A 20100-nucleotide genomic window follows, 5' to 3' on the forward strand; every position below is an offset into this window, starting at 1 on the left:
CCAACTGTAACACAGTTGACAGGGATTAACACGGTTGACAATGTTGGCAGTTTATTGTAATTTTTTATGTTTATATTGAGTGTTGTTGATAAAAAAACATTCATGAACTATTGTTATAACACAGACATTACATAGTAATTACATAGGAGTTGCCTAATTACATAGTAATTTTTGCCTGTCAACTGTGTTATGAATGGTTTTTGTGTCATATATCTTTTAAATATTGACTAAACTGTAACAAAAAAGATGGGGGATATCTGTAGAGAGGGAGGTCTTACATAAGATTGGTGAATAACTCTAAATTCAGTGTAATATGCATTTATTTTGAAAAAAATATGAATCCCTCCTGATAACATCCCATAGAATGTCCATTATGAAGCTCAAAATTCATATTTTTAAATCAGTTAGACAGGCAACCTTAAAACCCCTGGTGAATAGACTCAAAACCTTTCAAACAACTGTATTATCAAATGTGTAGTACCTAGTTCTTGTTGTATATGACACGACATTTGTCCGTAACACGGTTGACAAAATAATGAGTCCAATGTTTATTTTCATTAAAATATTTAATATGTAATTAGAGTTTAAGCTTGGCAATTAATGAATTTAGCACATTTAGGGGGTATATTATGGAAACAACTAGATTATTTATCAAAAAAGAAAAGTGATTTTGTCACTTTTGGTTGATATGAAATGTACCCCTAATTATAGAATGACTCATATATACTATAAAAATGAATGAATGAGAGAATATTGCACATAGACTAAGAAGGTATAAATTAGGAACATAAGCAGTCTATTCTTAACATGGAGTCAAATCTTTGCAAAACTTTCCTCCCAAAAAACACGTTTATTCAAAATTCAAAAGCATATACGACTCGAGCAGAGACTGCACGAATGTGTCTTGTATGACCTTTTGTTAGATTCAAGTCGTTCAGATCAATGGACTGACGTCATTCATTTGTGGGACTGGCAGTATCTCCAACCAATCGGTGATGAGCTTTTCCGAACGAACGCTTAAAACCATCCAATCAGAAGCCCGGGATAAGCCAGTGGGCGTGGCGTCCCCGCTGCGTTTCTGAGTCGACGCCATTTCGTGTCAGCTAGTTTCAAGGTGAGACGTTCAGCAGGCACATTTGCTCACGGATCTTTACCTTTTCCAAGTAAAAAGAGCCTTGAGTTGTTGTCATTTTTAGTGTTAAGCTCCTGGTGAGTATTTTTAAACGAGAGATTTTTTTCCTTTTTCATATTTTTCAGACTTTGAAGCATCTTTGGGACTTTTTGTTTTTATTTTTATGGCATTTTTCTCCTGGCGTTCCCGAGACGGTGTTGGGTTGTTCTGTTGTGGCGTACATTTTGTGAGGGCAGAATAAGCTGCGCGTAAAAACTCGCTTTAAGTAGCTCCCACCGCAGTATTTTTTGCCTTTTGTTTTTCGAATCAGACATTTTTTAAGCTCTCTGTTTTGTTTTTTTTTGGGTTTTTTTTTAGGCATGCTGTGTTACTGTACCTCATTGCTTTTCTTACTGTCGGTTCATTTTTATGGAGGGAGGTGTGGAAGATTGCTGCAGGATTTTCTGGACAGTTTACAAAAAACATGTCGCCTGTTTTCTGGAAGATATATTTTTATATTTTGTTTTTTTTTTACTCCCCCTTCTTCTATTCTTGTGCATTATTTGGGCCCTCGAAAGAAACTGGGTTGCAGACTTGGGCTTTGGCTCCTGGCCTCTATTTTTGACGCTGCTTAGGTATTTGTGTGTTTCGAAGGAAGTCACTCAGGAATAATGTCATTTTTCAGGCGAGAAGGGTTTTTTTTTTTTTTTTTTTTTTTTTTGGTTTTTCTCAGAAGTTTTCCAGGAACAGCATTTTGGTCACTTGAGAGATATTTTGATGTGCATTAGTATGTGTGCAGTGTGCAGATGCTGCAGGGCCATGTAGTGTGTCTATACCTCGGGGTTTGTCATGTCCTGCCTTTTTATAACGTGTTTGTGGCAAGAATAAGAAGGAGGTAAAGAAACGTGTTTGTCTTTCTACCTCCATCTCTCTCAGACCTAATTGAGTCCTAAAACAAGAATCCCTCCAGACAGCAGGGGCGTTGTTCTGCAGCGCAGTTAACGGGAGAGGGGGGCCCCCCGGCTCCCCCCCATCCACTGAGGCAGGGATGTGCCCTCTGAGTAAGAGAGCTTAGTGGTGGTTTTCCTTTTGCATATTTGTGGATATCTGACCACTAACTGGAAGGTGTTTACCTGAATATTTATCATGACTTTTGTGATGTTGATGGTTATTTTTTTTTTTTTTTTTTTATCATTTAGATGTTTTTCCGACCAGTTTTTTTCAGACATGTTTTTGTATTTTTGTGTCAAATATTCTGATAAATGTTCATAATTGGTGAGGTTTTACAATGAGTCAGAACTAGATGGTATGACATTATAGTTGGCAGTTAAATGTCAAATGAAGAATATATTCACAAGGTACTTTATTTATTTATTTGGACGTCAACATTTTTTGACCTCCTTTTTTGGCCTCCAAGTAAACTACCTTTTAATTTTTGTGCTTAACTTTTTCATTTTATTGCAACGCAGTGTTCCAGTGGTCGTATTTGGCTTTGCCACAGAGGCCATTATATGAAAAGATTCCCAGAATGCAATCAATTATTTAAAGCTATTAAGCGCCAGGGGGTGAATCTCTGGTGTAAAACTTATTAGAACAAGGTTCAGATAGATGAGAGAATAACATTGTTCTTTTGTTGAGTTCTTTTTTTTTCTTAATTATGAAGTTTCATATTTTATTTTTAGATGAATTTTTTTACTTTCTAATGTCACCTTTTTTGTTTCCCCCTGTTTAGTTTTTGACGCCACTTTTTTCAGAAGCATCAAATCGTAAGTTGGTCTCAACTCCTTTTGTGCCTTTTTTTGTTTTTGTTATTTTTTTGTTTTTTTTTTCCACCTCAGCTTTTGCATCATTTTTAATATTCCACTTTTCACCCCTTTGTGACGTATAGCCCATTTCTTCCCCTTTTTTGGATTTCAAGTAGCATGTAGTGGATTTTGTTTATTTTATATATTTATTTTGTGGAATAATAAACTGATTAATCTTGTGTTACTGCTCCCCTTTCACGGCCTCTGAAATAAACCCCCCTTCTCCGATTCTGACGGTCGAATGAAACATGTTGATTATTAGAGGCCTCGATATTTTCTCAGGTCTTCGTCCATGAAGTCCTTCCACTGAGGACTGAGGCCGATCAAACCAAATCCAGACTTTGGTGAATGTGCATGCAATCAGATCTGGTCCAATCTGGCTCATTCCTCAAATAAGCACAGTATTTATTTATTTATTTATTTGAAAGAATCTTTGCTATTGACAATAATAATGTCACCCTCAACAGACAATATTGCATTTTTAAAGCAGCATGCTAAGGAAATATCATTAATTACTAACTTATTCATTAATCACTTAACAATGATTCGTCTACTGTTGCTATCAAATCCAATTATTGTCAATTGAAGCAACTTTTCTTTGCTTTTTCCCATCAATCATTGTGTATTTGGAGTTTTTAAACCCCCCCTAAAAAAAACTTAAGTTCAAGGTCACAGAATGATTTCACACTTTTAATCTTTTACTCGTAGCGTCTTTATTGAAGTAACTGAAACAGATGTGGCACATGTGTCCCCCCCGCCCCCCCAAGCATGCGTCCTGAGAGCCGCAGTGGCTCCCACAGTTGAAGCACAATCACCACACTCATGTATGAGACACACGAGCGGGATGTGACCCGAAATGAAACCGAAGCGAGCTCGGTTCGGGACGTTTAGGGGCCGCTAGCCAGAGTTCAACATCTCTGAGGTCACAAGAAGCACCGGTCCTTGAATTCGGGCTCCAGATGAACTTCCACATGTACGAACATTCAAGGAAAGATTCTCCGAGGCATGAGCCGTTTTCAGAAGCGTCTTCGTTGGTATTCGTTGTGTGCAACAGCTACTTAATTAATCCTCAAAGCGAAGCCATACTGTAGCAAAAATAGATCTGTTGTAACTTTGCAACAGCTGTGCAGATGTGACGTAAAACATGAGCACGTTGCTGTTGTCTGTCACCTGCATGCAGAGACGTCAGAGTCCAGAATATGCTCCTGCAGACATCCATCCATCTATTTTTACACCCACTTACAGGGTCCGGGGGTCTGCTGGAGCCCACCTCAGCTCCTTACTGGGGAAACGCTCCTGCAGACATGTTTGCTGAAACATAATGGTCAACAAGTCTTAGCCAGCACCTTAAATGTGTTGATTTGACCAATGAAACGTTCTCCATGAAAATCTCCCTCCTCCTTGCTCCCAGTTTCTCTCCTTCATCTTCTCTCCAACTTCTCCCGGGTTTGAGGTCTTATTTCTGGCTTTAGAACCAGTTATCATCTGCTCCTGAACGTAAACAACCTCCCAGTTGTCATGGCTGCGTCGTAACAAATGAAAGAAGCAGGCGAATCTTAAGAACACGCCGAGATTCCCACTAGTCCGTCGCTACTGTAGAAATCAGAAGCTAGAACCAGACACAACGGCAGAGTTCTGTCGTAATGGCCCGTTGCATTGTGGGATACGGTACGTGAGGTTGAGCGGTTTGTTGCATACTTAAAACAGCATCTGTTTTTGCATACCAAAGTGTGCAGAGAGCCGTGACTTCACACCTGGTCTGGTTAGAATCATCCCAGGTGTAGAGAGGGAGTGTTTTATGATCCGCCTGGCTCGAGCTGTCCGACAGATGCTTGTAGTTGTCCAGCTGCCCAGCCTCATTGGTTTAGTGTGGCATCGAAAGAATTATCGCGGGCCCCTGAAGTGCCTCATAACTCAAAAGCCTTAAATCAGTGACGATGCCCCGCTCCCCCTCCCGGTCAGACTGCCGGGGCGAGCTGGGAGCAGGCCGGTTCACAGAGACATCTAGGCTGAATCATGGAGACGAGAGCGCTTGGCATCGAGCTGCGGTCCCATATCGCCTTGCGTGGCACGTAATCCCCTGCGAGCAGCTGCAGCTGCCGCCGCAGCCGGAGGATTACAGTGCTGGTGTTGGCGGGTGAGAATCTGGCTGTGCAGTTGCTCCAGTGGTTGGAGATGAACGACCCCCAGGAGAGGAGAGAAGGGATGCACAAAAGCTTTCCAAGTACTGCCTGTGCTGCTTCCTCGTGAAAGAAAGTTTCAGAGATGTTTCGTAGATAGAATGAAGAGGAATTACATCCCCTTCTCAAGACTGGGCCGACCCTCGGAGCTCCTCTCGGCTGAGCCTGGCCCAGACCCCCATGGGGAAGGCCTGGCTCCTGGGTGGGACCCTGCCAGCTGCAGTGGTCCAGGACACCGATGCTCACTGGATCCTTCAGACATTCCCCATCTGAGGCATCTGAGCTCCTTTCCTACTCAAATTTGCTCTCAAATTGCAGGTAGTGAGTGGCCGAAAGAATGAAAGTGTGAATTAGGGCTGCACGATTAATCGTTAAAAAATCGCGATCTCGATTCATGCTTGAACGCAATCTCATTTCCAAATAACGACGATTTAAATTTTTTTTTTTTTTTTTTTTTTTAAATAAAGATGGCTGCATAAAAAAGGACTAGGCCTATGTTCTAGGTCAGGGGTCGACAACCCAAAATGTTGAAAGAGCCATATTGGACCAAAAACACAAAAAACGAATATGTCTGGAGCCGTAAAAAATGAAAGGTCTTGTATCAGCCTTAGAATGAAGACAAATGGTGAAAGGAAAAATGTCGAAAAAAAGTCAAAATGTGGAGAAAAAAGTCAAAATTTAGAGAAAAAAGTCAAAATGTTGAGCTTAATGTTGAAGTACAATCTCGAACAAAAAGTTCAAATGTTGAGAAAAAAGTGGAAATGTCGAGAAAAAAGTCGAAATGTTGAGAAAAAAGTCGAAATGTCGAGATTAAAAAGGAAAGCAAAAAGGAAGAAAAAAAAGTGGAAAAAAGGAAAGAAAGAAGAAAAAAGAAAAAAAAACAAGAAAAGAAAGGAAAAAAAGAGAAAAAAGGAGAAAATAAAGACAAAGAAAGATTAAAAAGGAAGAAAAAAAGAAGAAAAAAGGGAAAGAAAAGGAAAAAAAGAAGAAAAAAGCAAAAAAAAAAACAAGAAAAGAAAGAAAAAAAGAGAAAAGAAAGAGAAAAGAAAGAGAAAAAAAAGAAGCAAAAAAGAAGAAAAAGGGGAAAAAAAGGAAAAAAGGTGAAACATTATTGAAAAAGCTCCAGGAGCCACTAGGGTGGCTCTAAAGAGCCGCATGCGGCTCTAGAGCCGCGGGTTGCCGACCCCTGTTCTAGGTTGTTGTAGTCCTGTCATGTTGTTAATGATTGTGGATTACATTTGGAGAAACATCTACCTTTCTCAGGTTTCTCACCTGACACATATTGCACATAAATATTGTTAAAATTGTTATTGTTAAAATTATTTAAAGACAAGAGAGATGTTTATTGTTTTTATGTTCAATGACAGCTGTTACAGCAAAAAGCAGCCAGAGGAATAATTTGTTGCCTCAGAACTACAGGATCTGTTACAAGTCCCCTTTCTGAAAGGGTGTTCAACTCAGGGAGGAACAAATATTGTTCAAAATTGTTATTATTGTTTAAATTATTCAAATGTTTGTGTAAAGAAGACAAGAAATGTTTATTGTTATTATATTTTTGTTCAGCTGTTGCAAAGTTAAAGTAATAAGTGCAATAAATTTTATATTGGAAAAAAATCGTGAGAGAATCGTGATCTCAATTCTAAGCAAAAAAATCGTGATTCTCATTTTGTCCAGAATCGTGCAGCCCTAGTGTGAATGCAGGCAGCTGAAATGAGTTTCCTCTGCAGGATGGCTGGAGCAGCGGCTCCTCGTCATTAAAAGGAGCCGAATGAGGTGTTTGAGGCATCTAGTTAGGATTCCTCCCCCCGGAGGTGTTTCCGCGAGGAGGACGGCGGGGCCGCTCTGCCTCGCCCGCAACCCAAACTCGGACAAGCATAAGTTAATGGTTGGACGGATGTCCTCTTACAAGAGGAAGAAGACGGGTAGAGAAAACGTAAAATCCAGCATTCTTTGCTCACTCGTACATGTGGATGGAAACCCGAGGGGATCACACGAAAAGTTAAGCATTGCATCATAGGCTCTCAAATAAAAAAATAACATAAATGATGATTTTCTAAGGTCATGATTACAAAAATGTTTTGAGGAGACCTCATAAAATGCCATAATCCAACGGAAGACGGAAGAAAACGCCGAATTAAAGTCGCACTCGTCTGCAAGTGAATCTGTTTCTGTCATAACTTCCGTTTGTCCCGCAGGTTTTGGGCGTCCGATGCGTTGGACCGCCCAAAAAGTCAAAGAAGCAGTCAAATTCTCTGTGTTGGTGCATGCAGTCACTGAACCTATGTCTCATAGTCTCTCCACGTCCCTCTCCTTGCCAGCAGACAGACAGGCAGGCAGACAGACAGGCACAGGCAGCCCTCCACCAGCCCCAGCGCAGACACAATGGAGTGAGTCTTGGCTGCTTCACGACCCCATCACACTGTCTATTCTGCTGTCCCCTGTCTCCTTTTTGCAAAAACCATAGATAAAACCAGAAAAGTATTGGTGTAGCCCTCTGATTAGTGCACCTGTGTCGCGGTGAGCCGTATCCAGGCCCGTTCTGATACGGAGATGGCTGCATGTGGATGCATATGTGCCTTAATTCAGCTAAACCTGCACATCTTATTTCCTCTCATGCCTTGTTTTTGTGTGCTTTCCAGGGTTGCAACCCTTCAGTTTCTTAAATCTGTGGGCCATACAGCGCATTTGAATATGTAATAATCAACATTTTCAGTCGGCTCTGTACTTTCTCTTGACATGAAGTCGTTGGCGGTGTGATTAAAGCCACACCGATGAAAGAGAATAAGTCACACAGTGTCTCCTTTCCGGAAACATCACTGATCTAAATCTAAAATCCACGCTCACCCGTCTCCGTCTGCCCCCCCTCCCCTTCTCCTCAGTTGGTCGTCATCCGCCGCCGCCGCCGCCCTCATGGCCAGCAACGTGACCAACAAGACCGACCCCCGCTCGCTCAACTCCCGCGTCTTCATCGGCAACCTCAACACCCTGCTGGTCACCAAGAACGACGTGGAGGCCATCTTCTCCAAGTACGGCAAGATCGTGGGCTGCTCCATCCACAAGGGCTACGCCTTCGTCCAGTTCGTCAACGAGAGGAACGCCAGGTCCGCGGTGGCCGGGGAGGACGGCCGCATGATCGTGGGTCAGGCGCTAGGTGAGGTGGTGCACCGAGACACCGGGACGCTTTTCTTCAGTCTCATGTTATTATAAACACGACCTTGCAGTCATGGGGATGGATGAAAACAAGCTCTGTGAAGTGGGCACCCAGCTTGATCCAAACATGGATAAAAATAAGTCATTTTTTAGTGCTGATTTGTGCTGCAAAAATTAGAATTTGTGCCGCTATCATAATTGAGATACTTGACGTTACAGTAATCCCTGGTTTTTCGCAACCTTTATTTATTTTTTTTTTTAATATCTTTTTATTTCACAATAATTTTCACAATTCACATTTTCACATGCATGATTTCTATTATACCCACATTCCTACCCTCCCCATAATTACCCTAGGGGAAAAAAAAAAAAAAAAAACATACATTAAGGGAGAACAAAATTAAATAAATATTAAAAGAAAATAAATAAAAAATAAAAATAAAAAAATATATAATGGCAGCAACAGTGATATCAAACTATACTGTATATATATATATATATATATATATATATATATATATATATCCATATATACATACAAACATACATACCAATAAGGCACAAGTCGAAAAAAAATAAAGATACTCATTGGTCCCCTTTGGAAAAATTATCCAGTTTTGAGAGTAATGGGAACCAAAATTCTTGAAAATTCTTCGCAACCTTTATTTATTTTTATTTTTTTTACAATTATTATACAAGGCTTCCAATTGCGGAGATCCATCCCGTCCCACCGCGACCCGATTAATTGGATTTGAACGGGGGGAAAATGAAAAATGATTGTGAAAAAAAATACAATAAGTACAGTCAGACAAATTGTGACTCGCTGCTCTTCTGACGGTGCCGTTGCACTTCGCCCGCGGTGCAGGTGTGTTTTTTCCAGAGAAGAACATAGTTCTGGGTAGTTTTTGTTGCTCTTTTTTCTTCTGGGCAAAAAGATTCTTATAAACCGACATGCCGCCATCGATTATATCTGAGAACTGTAATGAACGATTCATCAAAGGGTCCGATTCTTCAGCTGCTCGCTGAAGCTCATTGGCCGTTCTCTCTTGTTGCTAAGCGACCAACGTTATCGACACACAGGAAGTTAAAAAGCAGGGAGACTGTTTAGCCAATCAGAATGCAGAACACAATGCAAATCTGTGACCCAGCGAGACGTGAAAGGTGAACCGCGTTATAGCGAGGGATTACTGTATATGTTTTATAGTGTTTATGAGTCTTGCACCCCACAATTAGTGACTGCAAATCGACCCAAAGTGGTCTCATTTTTTAGTGCTCTCTCTGTTCTAATTTGTGTATCAGTTCCCTTACTTTAGTTCCCTTACTTTCCAAGATGCTGTGCTCAAAGATGACACATTTTGCAGCTCTCCCGCTAAATAATGATTTTTATTGCACCTGTAGGTGTCGCTATTTTGTGTTTCCATGGATTTGGGTCGATAAGGCTCATAAATCCTATAAAACATATAAATAAAAAAAATCCAAAATAGCACAAATATTGATTTCAACAGCACCAATTAGAACAGAGAGAGCACTAAGAAATGAGACCACTTTGAGTCGATTTGGAGTCACTAATCGTGGGGTGCAAGGCTTATAAACACTATAAAACAAACTCAAATACGATAGTGGCACAAATTCTAATATTTGCAGCACAAATCAGCACAAATAAATGAGCTATGAAAACATACTTTCAGAATACACAGATGCCTTATCTTCACAGGATAGTTGTGTTAATTACAAATACGACATTCATCTGCTTCCTAAGTGCAGGAAGACTTAGAAACCCCACGATAAATCTTCGGTTTGCTCTGACAGGAAAGCTTTTCTATTTCAGTTCATTCAGCCGAGCCTCTCTGGGTCCCTCTAGTGGTTGAAATTAGGTACTGAAATAATAGTGCAACAGGATTTCCCAAGAGAAACATGGAGAGACAAAGGAGACGTGCTTCTCTGAATGAATCAGCTCAGTGTTTTCCTCCCTCAGACATCAACCTGGCGGGCGAGCCGAAGCCCCACAGGTCAAAGACGATGAAGCGATCCGCCGGAGACATGTACAGGTGTGTGTCCAGGGCCTTCACAGTACATATTCAATCATTCAGTTATATCAAGCAGACGTTTACTCACTTAATCTTTCTGTACTTTTCCAAAGCTCAACTTTTGATTTGGACTACGATTTCCAAAGAGATTACTACGACAGGTGAGCTGCCTGCTTCTGCCGGTCTTCGTATGTATCGTCTTTATTTCCTCCCAGACTCGGTGAGGGTGTGATTTATATTCTCTACAGTCTTTTTTTATTCTGCCACTGTTGAATTTTTTAGAATAAGAAAAGTAAAGAGGAAAGGGTCAGTACTGTTAATCTTTGGGAGAAGAAAAGAGTACTTTTGTCATGATTATAATATTTCATGAATCATAATGTGCTGAGAAACAAACCCATCTGATCTTCACTAGTTACACATATTTCACCACGTCATTATTTAACTAGATCAGGGGTCGGCAACCCGCGGCTCTAGAGCCGCATGTGGCTCTTTAGTGCTGCCCTAGTGGCTCCTGGAGCTTTTTCAAAAATGTTTGAATGTTTTTTTTTCCCTTTTTTTCTATTTTTTTCTTCTTTTTTCCTTTTTTCTCTTTTTTTCTTCCTTTTTCCTTTCCTTTTTGATCTCGACATTTAGAAATTTTGACTTTTTTCTCGACATATCGACTTTTTTCTCGACATTTCGACATTTCTCTCAACATTTCCACTTTTTTCTCGACATTTCCACTTTTTTCTTGACATTTCCACTTTTTTCTTGACATTTTGACTATTTCCTCAACATTTCCACTTTTTTCTCAACATTTCCACTTTTTTTCTCGACATTTTGACTTTTTTCTCAACATTTCTCCTTTCGCCATTTGCCTTCATTCTAAGGCTTATACAAGACTTTTCATTCTTTGCGGCTCCAGACATATTTGTTTTTTGTGTTTTTGCTCCAATATGGCTCTTTCAACATTTTGGGTTGCCGACCCCTGAACTAGATCAAGCATAGATCAATGAAATGATAAATGAATCTGCAGATTTCAGTACTCTCCTACCTCCTCGTGGACCGTCTCAGTGAGAGCAGAAGTCCTTGCAGGAGTGTCTCCAGCAAGTTTATTCCAAGATCGGGCCGTGCAAAGATCAGAGAAATGTAGAAAACCTCATTTAGCATGTAAACGTTCATGATAGCACAGTTAGAAAAAGAGTTCCCTGGAGAAGCATCTCTCCTCTCCAAGCGAGCGTAGCGGCACACTTTAGGTTCCTGGAGCTGCGTCTGAACAGACCGTGAGACGGGAGCGAAGCCCTTCGGACCGATTCCCTCGGGAGACGTTAGCGATGGAGCACGGCGGCGTAGGGGCGTTGGTTTGGGCTTGTTTGCAATCAGCAGACCTGGGTCAGTCACTGAGTCAGTCATGATCTCCTCTGTTTACCAAAGTACTCTCCAGTCAGATCGGGGTCATCTGTCTGACAGCCGAAGCTGGATCTCCCAACACGAGCAAAGTTACAACAGAATGGTTGAAAAAGAATCTAAATCAAGGTAAAAAAAAGGCCAAAGTAAAGACCTCAGTCTGATTGAAATGATGAAAAAATAAAAGTGCTGAGTGTCTCATAACAGCCCAGAGAAAATGATTGATTGAAGGTTTTACTCCTGAAGGTGGTTCTACTCGCTACCGAATTGTTGTCTTTTTTGTTCTTTTATAATCTTAATGTTTGCCACATAATGATAAATGGAATGTTGTTGCTCATCTGAAGGTGCATTTACTACATTTTCAGAGCCATTTATTGTTTCTTTCAAGTGTCAACATGTAAAACGTTACAACTGACAGAAGGTGGACTGTCTTTGTCACCAAACTGTCATTTTGACATGATGGTGAGATCTTGAAGCTAACAGCTTATTTTCTGGCATCGCTGCTCCCGGTTCAGGATGTACTCGTACCAGTCCCGGGCGCCGGCTCCGCCGCCCCCCCTGTCCCGCGCCGTGGTCCCCTCCAAGCGCCCCAGGGTCAGTCTGAGCGGCGGGGGAAACCGACGAAGCAAGACGGCCTTTTCCTCCTCCTCCTCCAAGAGCAGCCAGAGGTCTTCACACACAAGTAGGTCCCACCTACACTCCCAGAATCCATCTGGACGGGTGGCTGCAGCTAAAAAAAACAAAAAAAAAAACACCTTTAACCCTTTATGACCGGCTGGAGCCCTGGCGCTCCCGTTTGCATATTGATTTTCAAAATGTAGGTACAATTACAACCAAATAAAACAGCAATAATTCTTTTTGCATGTTAAACAGGAAGACTTGCATATCTTACATTTAGTGTAGGGCTGCAGCCATCAAATATTTTGATGATCGATCTATGAAATATTCCATCGATTAATCTAGTAATCGAATAAAACTTACTTTATTAAAGCCCAACAGTTTGTCATTGTACTTGTTAAATAAAGTAATGAAAAAAGAACAAAAAAAAACATTATGAAAAGCGCGACGCCGTCTTCTTCCGCTTTATAAGGGACACGTGCACATTAGCACTTTGTGTCGCATTAAAAAGAACCCGTGCGAAACGTGAAGTTTACATTTATTTTTTTTTCAAACAAGACTTCGAGGCAGAGGAAATTCCTCCATCATTTTTTGTAATCAAGTTACTCGAGGAATCATAATTGCAGCCCTAATTTAGTGTGTCGCAGAGTGCTGTTTTAATCCATTAAATCACATAATAATCCAGTAAAATTGTGGAAATCTTCATAATTGACATTGTGGGTTATTTATAGATCGGTACGTGTTCAGAGCACGACCTACGTTGATATACGTTGACACGTACATCATCACGTTGTCAGCGTGTCATCAGGTTCGATTTTTCCACCCCACTTCCCGCGAAAAGGGAAGTGACGTCATTCCCCCGGGAAACTAGTCGGTTCGAATTTGCGTTCTTGTTCGTGCTTTTTCTCAGAGATTTCCACAAAAGATTACTCAGCGACAACCCACACACACCACACACTCACTATACAAGCACACACACACACATATTATGAAACGGTTTACCATGAGCAAACTTTTGAGGCTGAGGTCAGCGCCGGATGAGGATGCGATTCTAAACGCGATATATAAAATGATATATCTAGTGGTATGAATTCATTCAAAACAAATTTCCTGTGGTCTGAATGGCTTCTGTGTTGCTTTTTAGCTGTAAGATTTCTGTATTTAGAAAAATGTGTAAAATTAAATTGTTTGGTAGTTATTTGCACTTTTTAGCAATTTATTTAGTTAGTATGGACTTGTAACATACAGATTATTATTATTGTTATACAGATATTAAAGATTGGTTTATATGGGTTGTTTTGATGCATAGCAAATAAAAATACTCCCTAAAAGGGCAGTATAGCAAAAATGTAAAAATATGCTTAGGCAGACTTCTTCTATGGTAGGTCATAAAGGGTTAAGTGTGGAGACGATGCTGGAAATGTTGGGCGGTAAAACCTTTTTATAAAGAATTAAAGAGTAACTGAGTGAAGACTGACGAGGTGTGCCATTCTTGTGTGGGACAGTGAGGACGGATGATCTGCAGACCATCAAGAGGGAGCTGACGCAGATCAAGCACAAGGTGGACCACCTGCTGGAGAGCCTGGAGCGCATGGAGAAGGACCACAACAGGAAGTCAGGTGAGCTGGACGCCTAAGACGGAGTTCCTAGTTTCTGTAGGCGAGGCAAGTTTATTTGTATAGCACAATTCAACACAAGGTAATTCAAAATGCTTTACATCAACATTAAAAGCGGCAAGACACAATTAAACAGTAAATAACAAATAAAATGAAATAAAATAATAAGAAAAGAGGTAAAATAACAAAAAGCACAAGTTGTTAAAAAGTAAGGGCAGTAGAGTACAGCAGGTACATCTCATTCTTAAAATGGCAAGAATTATGTTTCTATACGAACAAAACGTACAAAGACCGTGTCAAATACAGTATTACAAAAGTAATCTGTAACAATTCGTGCGGTGAATCAAACCGGCGCTCCCGTTTGCATATTGATTTTCAAAAGGTATGTACAATTATAACCAAATAAAACAGCAATAATTCTTTTTGCTTGTTAAACAGGAAGAGTTGCACTTACATATCTTGCTTTTAGTGTAGGGCTGCAGCTATCGAATATTTTGGTGATCGATTATGAATCTATGAAATATTCCATCAATTAATCGAGTAGTCTGATAAAACTTACTTTATTAAAGCCCAATTATAAAAATACAATAGAAAACAAGACATATTTCTTGATTAAAAACCAATAATTTGTTTCTTTTATGAGAATAATTGACATTGATTTAAATGTTATGCAAACTAGTAAACTGTTAAAATGTTCCAATAAAAAATAAATACAATTATTTTAACTTAACATTTCCTGAAACATAAAAAAAAAAAAATTCTAAGTATCAAAGTGTGGGACAGTGAGGACGGAAGATCTGCAGACCATCAAGAGGGAGCTGACGCAGATCAAGCACAAGGTGGACCACCTGCTGGAGAGCCTGGAGCGCATGGAGAAGGACCACAACAGGAAGTCAGGTGAGCTGGAGGCGTAAGACAGAGTTCCTAGTTTCCGTTTATTTGTATAGCACAATTCAACACAAGGTAATTCAAAGTGCTTTACATCAACATTAAAAGCGGCAAGACACAATTAAACAGTAAATAACAAATAAAATGAAATAAAATTATAAGAAAAGAGGTTAAATAACAAAAAGCACAAGTTGTTAAAAAGTAAGGGTAGTAGAGTACAGCAGGTACATCTCATTCTTAAAATGGCAAGAATTATGTTTCTATACAGTCAAAACGTACAAAGACCGTGTCAAATACAATATTACAAAAGTAATCTGTGCCAATTTGTGCGGTTAATCAAACCAATTTGACGATTGTACGTCACAATGCCTGCATTCAGGGCTTATCCATAACTTTGCGCGGTTTTCTAAAAGTATTTAATGTAAGGGTACGCTTAAATAACAAATAAAATGAAATAAAATGATAAGAAAAGAGGTAAAATAATAAAAAGCACAAGTTGTTAAAAAATAAGGGCAGTAGAGTACAGCAGGTAGCTCTCCCTGATGTGTTTTTGACTCTGATGGAGTTGTTTTTCTCCAAGGAGAATGCGCTGCGTTTAGTTGCTAGGCACCCGCAGCGGCGGCTGTGATGGGGATGAGGTTAGACGTCCTGCTTCGCTCATCCACGATTTCCTTTTTCTGCCGCCGTCCCGTATTCCAGCCGCCTACTCGGACATGAAGAGCTCCAAGCCGGAGCCCGGCGAGGTGTCCCCCCTCCACTCCTCCACCTCCAGCAAGAAGGACGAGAGCCTGAAGAGGGACAGGGAGAGCCAGGAGCTGAACGACTCCGAGGAGGAGGGAGACCTGCTGGAGGACGAGGACCAGGTGAGGACGCGTGACGGAGGGGGAGCCAGAACCAACACGGGTTGTTCTGACTTTTAGAAAAGGAAGCGATTGCCATGATGATTTGCAGTCGCAGCGTAGAGAAACACAACCAACCAGTAGAGGATGAGAGGCTGCTGGCTTCGCCTCCATTAGTCTCACAGCGTTGAGCATGTTCTGCAGGGTTCTGCTCTGCAGGAGCTGGTTTAAGTTTGTTGTTCCAGACATTTTGGTTTATTTATTTGTTTATTTTTTTAACCTCAGGCCGTACAAATGGCTTCATTTGCATACATCTGTGCTCTCAGTGAAAAACCTCCACACTAAAGATGCACTCAGCAGCGGCTGCATCATCAATATCCACTCAACCCCCAGAGCGCCCAGAGCACATAAGGGGGGGATTTATTGGCTCTGATTTGTTCTGATCAGAGCGATCGAGGAAAGATTAGTGAGTGTTGAACAAAGTTCAGGGATTGCAGGATCAGAGTAAAGATTTCAAACCGCTTCGCCTTCGCTCCTCTGTGATTATTGTCTACACATCATCACCTGTCGCTGCCGTTTGGGAGCAGTTATTTGTTGGTGATTTGGTGATTACGGAAGACGTCTGATTTTAATCCAGCGCGTGGATAATACGTCGTGTTTGAGGTGAAAGTTCAAACGACTCGCAGGTCGTAAGATATTCTTAATTCTTTTGTCTCTTCTCCAGCGTAGTTGTGGCAGCTGCAGTGGATACAGGTAAAAGCCAGTAAATTAGAATATTTTGAAAAACTTGATTTATTTCAGTAATTGCAGTCAAAAGGTGTAACTTGTACATTATATGTATTCATTGCACACAGACTGGTGCATTCAAATGTTTATTTCATTTAATTTTGATGATTAGAAGTGGCAATAAATGAAAATCCAAAGTTCCGTGTGTCACAAAATTAGAATATTGTGTAAGGGTTACATTTTGAGGACACCTGGTGCCTCAAAACACCTGCAAAGGGCTTTAAATGGTCTCTCAGTCCAGTTCTGAAGCCTACACAAACATGGGGAAGACTTCAGATTTGACAGCTGGCCAAAAGGCGACCATCGACACATTGCACAAGGAGGGCAAGACACAAAGGTTATTGCTGAAGAGGCTGGTTGTTCTCAGAGCCATGTGTCCAAACACATTAATGGAGAGGCAAAGGGAAGGAAAAACTGTGGTAAGAAAAAGTGTACAAGCGATAGGGATCACTGCGCCCTGGTCAAGATTGTGAAAAAAACCCCATTCAAAAATGTGGGGGAGATTCACAAGGAGTGGACAGCTGCTGGAGTCAGTGCTTCAAGATCCACCACCAAGAGACGCTTGAAAGACATGGGTTTCAACTGCCGCATACCTCGTGTCAAGCCCCTGTTTACCAAGAAACAGCGCGAAAAGCGTCACCTGGGCTAAGGAAAAAAAGAGCTGGACTGCTGCTGAGTGGTCCAAAGTCATGTTTTCTGACGAAAGCAAATTTTGCATTTCCTTTGGAAATGGAGGTCCCAGAGTCTGGAGGAGGACAGGAGAGGCACAGGATCCACATTGCCTGAAGTCTAGTGTAAAGTTTCCACCATCAGTGATGGTTTGGGGTGCCATGTCATCTGCTGGTGTCGGTCCACTCTGTTTCCTGAGATCCAGGGTCAACGCAGCAGTCTACCAGCAAGTTTTAGAGCACTTCATGCTTCCTGCTGCTGACCTGCTCTATGGAGATGGACATTTCAAGTTCCAACAGGACTTGGCGCCTGCACACTGCGCAAAATCTACCCGTGCCTGGTTTACGGACCATGGTATTTCTGTTCTAAATTGGCCAGCCAACTCCCCTGACCTTAGCCCCATAGAAAATCTGTGGGGTATTGTGAAAAGGAAGATGCAGAATGCCAGACCCAAAAACAAAGAAGAGTTGAAGGCCACTATCAGAGCAACCTGGGCTCTCATAACACCAGAAACTCATCGACTCCATGCCACGCCGCATTAATGCAGTAATTGAGGCAAATGGAGCTCCAACCAAGTATTGAGTATTGTACATGCTCATATTTTTCATTTTCATACTTTTCAGTTGGCCAACATTTCTAAAAATCCCTTTTTTGTATTTGCCTTAAGTAATATTCTAATTTTGTGACACACGGAATTTTGGATTTTCATTTATTGCCACTTCTAATCATAAAAATTAAATGAAATAAACATTTGAATGCACCAGTCTGTGTGCAATGAATACATATAATGTACAAGTTACACCTTTTGACTGCAATTACTGAAATAAATCAAGTTTTTCAAAATATTCTAATTTACTGGCTTTTACCTGTATATAGTGAAAACTCTCCAATGATTATTAATAACACGGCGGTGGCAGCGGGCACCAAGATCCTGGGGGGGGGGGGGGGGGGGGCACATAAACAATCCACCCTGGACCCGTTACCCAAGTTGCTTTCGTCAACGAAAATTATGACTAAATATCGTCGTCAACGAACCTTTATCACCTGAGGAAAACGAGACGAGACGCAATGAAAATGCTGGTCATGTGACGATAACGATAATTAAATATATAATGCGATATCGTAGAGGAATAAAAACAGGACTAAAATGTAGATTACAAAATAAAAACTCTGCTAAAATGTGTCGAAATGTTCTACCAAAGATCCTTAATGTCCATGTTTTCAGTATTTTCTTCTGGTTTAGTTCTGCTGCTGGGTGACGTCACGTCCTCAATCCCAGTCGCAGTCCGCAGGGAATCAGATCCAGAAGATGCAGCTGCAGAGTTAGAGGCTGATGCCGTTAACGCAGAGCTCTAGGTTCACGTCAATTTAAAACAAAGTTAAATAGAGAAACGCGGGGATCTTCTCTGGAGCTGGGAGAAGAAGAACATCCATCTTTGGATACACTTTCCTACATAGACGTGGAAAAGAAAACCCAATGTGTCGTCGAAAAAGGCAAAGATGGGGAGAAATGTGGAAAAATAAATATGTTGTAAACTCAAATTAGAGTCTTCTGTATCTGGAATGAATGTATTCAGATTTGTCTCTTTCCGCAGGTGAAGCGCAGAGGAAGGGACGAGGATGAGGAGGACGAAGGTGAGCCGGAGGAAGGCGAAGACGACGGCGACAGCGCCAACGGCGACGAGTCCTGAACAGGAGGCGCACACACAAAGACACGAGGAGTAAACGCAACGGTTGCTTGGGTTTCCGGGCTCCGGGCTCGTACGCAGTGGTCATGTGCTCGTAGCGGCCGCAGCGGCCGCAGGTTTATCTACCGTGTGTTGCTCGTTTCGGATTCTGTCCAGTTTTATTTCACGTTGTCAATATTCCATATTGTTTTTGACTTTTTTAATAATTGCCATGTTCCACTACTGGATAAGTTCACACTACGATTACATACATTCAAGCAAACTGTAAAGAAGTAGTAAAGTGTAAGCGGTTTGATGTCAGGTTATATTCCTTTTTGTATTTTGACTGTTTCTGAGAAAAATGTTTTAAAAAAAAAAACCAACAAAAAAAACACCTTGCAGCAGCTGTAACTTTAACAAAACAGGTATAAAGATGTGTTCAGGTGAACTGCTCTGTGTTTAACGTAGATCTTATAAAGTACCGCATGCTCCTGCTGCACCGACGCCTCCTGGCCAGCAGGGGGCGGCGGTCAACATCACAACTACACCGTTTTTTTTTTGTGTTTTGTTCTTCACCAAATCTTTTTTTCCTCACGTCACACTGCATACAATGTCACAGAGATGATGCCCTCTTCCTCGTCAGTTTGTAGTGCAGTCAGTCTCCATGTTTGTCTGCTTCCGTCACCGACGAAGCTGCACTGGTGAAAGTTAATAAAACATGTTTTCTCATCTTGGGGTATTTGCAAACTTTTCACAATAGATGGTGCAACATCAGCCGAACGGATGACTTTGATTTGGAAACCGGCTTGTGCAACAGAATGAGAGCATGATTCAAACATGCTGCATGCAGGGTGGAGGAGGCAGAAGAAACCGGTTCAGGCTGCAGCTTTATTTTATTACTAAATCAGAATCAGCTTTATTGGCCCAGTTTGAACATGCCAGACAGGGAATTTGACTCCGGTTATTACTCTCACAAATGTGGCTCTTATTAACATACATACAATTAAAAAATACTTAATTAGGTCTACCCTACAGCTAGTCCCTCAAACATCCTGTTGGGTTGCAGAGATGCACCATACATTCCTCCCATGCACATATGAACTTTTCCCAGGTGGTATATTCGTTTCATCAAATCTGCATTTCTCATACTTTGCTCTAATGGACAACGGTGTTTTGGAAGCACGCTGTCTGCAAAGTGTAAAGTTGCACAGGAGTCCGTTGGTCACGTCTGTGACCTGAATATATTTACACATATTCCAGTAATCGGATGCGTGGTGAAGTATTTTCAAGTAGCTTGTGTTTGCATTTCCAGATAACCATGACCGGATCACTTTAACCCCAAATAAACTTCCAAAAAA

The 20100-nt window shown here is 41.1% G+C and overlaps 1 protein-coding gene across 10 annotated transcripts; it reads left to right on the forward strand.

The window, feature by feature from the left end:
• Positions 1 to 1102: 1102 nt before the first annotated feature.
• LOC133420815 (heterogeneous nuclear ribonucleoprotein C) lies at positions 1103 to 19471 on the forward strand. Of its 10 annotated transcripts, none has more exons than XM_061710658.1 (13): positions 1103 to 1209; positions 2048 to 2172; positions 2844 to 2877; positions 7415 to 7483; positions 7976 to 8247; positions 10222 to 10294; positions 10387 to 10434; positions 11687 to 11788; positions 12175 to 12341; positions 13783 to 13896; positions 14659 to 14790; positions 15481 to 15644; positions 18671 to 19471. In XM_061710658.1, the coding sequence occupies exons 2-13, from the start codon at positions 2160 to 2162 to the stop codon at positions 18764 to 18766; spliced, it is 1284 nt and encodes a 427-aa protein (XP_061566642.1). In that variant the 5' UTR covers positions 1103 to 1209; positions 2048 to 2159; the 3' UTR covers positions 18767 to 19471. The 10 variants fall into 10 exon arrangements, with proteins under 10 accessions (XP_061566642.1, XP_061566643.1, XP_061566637.1 ...); XM_061710659.1 differs by having other exon boundaries at positions 7418 to 7483; XM_061710653.1 differs by lacking the exon at positions 2048 to 2172 and adding an exon at positions 6824 to 7094.
• Positions 19472 to 20100: the final 629 nt, after the last annotated feature.

The sequence above is a fragment of the Cololabis saira genome, chromosome 20 (genome assembly GCF_033807715.1).
Source record: "Cololabis saira isolate AMF1-May2022 chromosome 20, fColSai1.1, whole genome shotgun sequence".
Classification (NCBI taxonomy): domain Eukaryota; kingdom Metazoa; phylum Chordata; class Actinopteri; order Beloniformes; family Belonidae; genus Cololabis; species Cololabis saira.

Excerpts from the sequence above, each read along its gene's own strand:
- LOC133420815 (XM_061710653.1), top strand. The coding sequence starts at position 6,865 with ATGAGGTGTTTGAGGCATCTAGTTAGGATTCCTCCCCCCGGAGGTGTT. Across the intron at positions 7,095-7,414 it reads CCGAGGGGATCACACGAAAA|CAGACAGACAGGCAGGCAGA; the intron begins GTTAAGCATTGC and ends TCTCCTTGCCAG. Across the intron at positions 11,789-12,174 it reads GAAAAAGAATCTAAATCAAG|GATGTACTCGTACCAGTCCC; the intron begins GTAAAAAAAAGG and ends CTCCCGGTTCAG.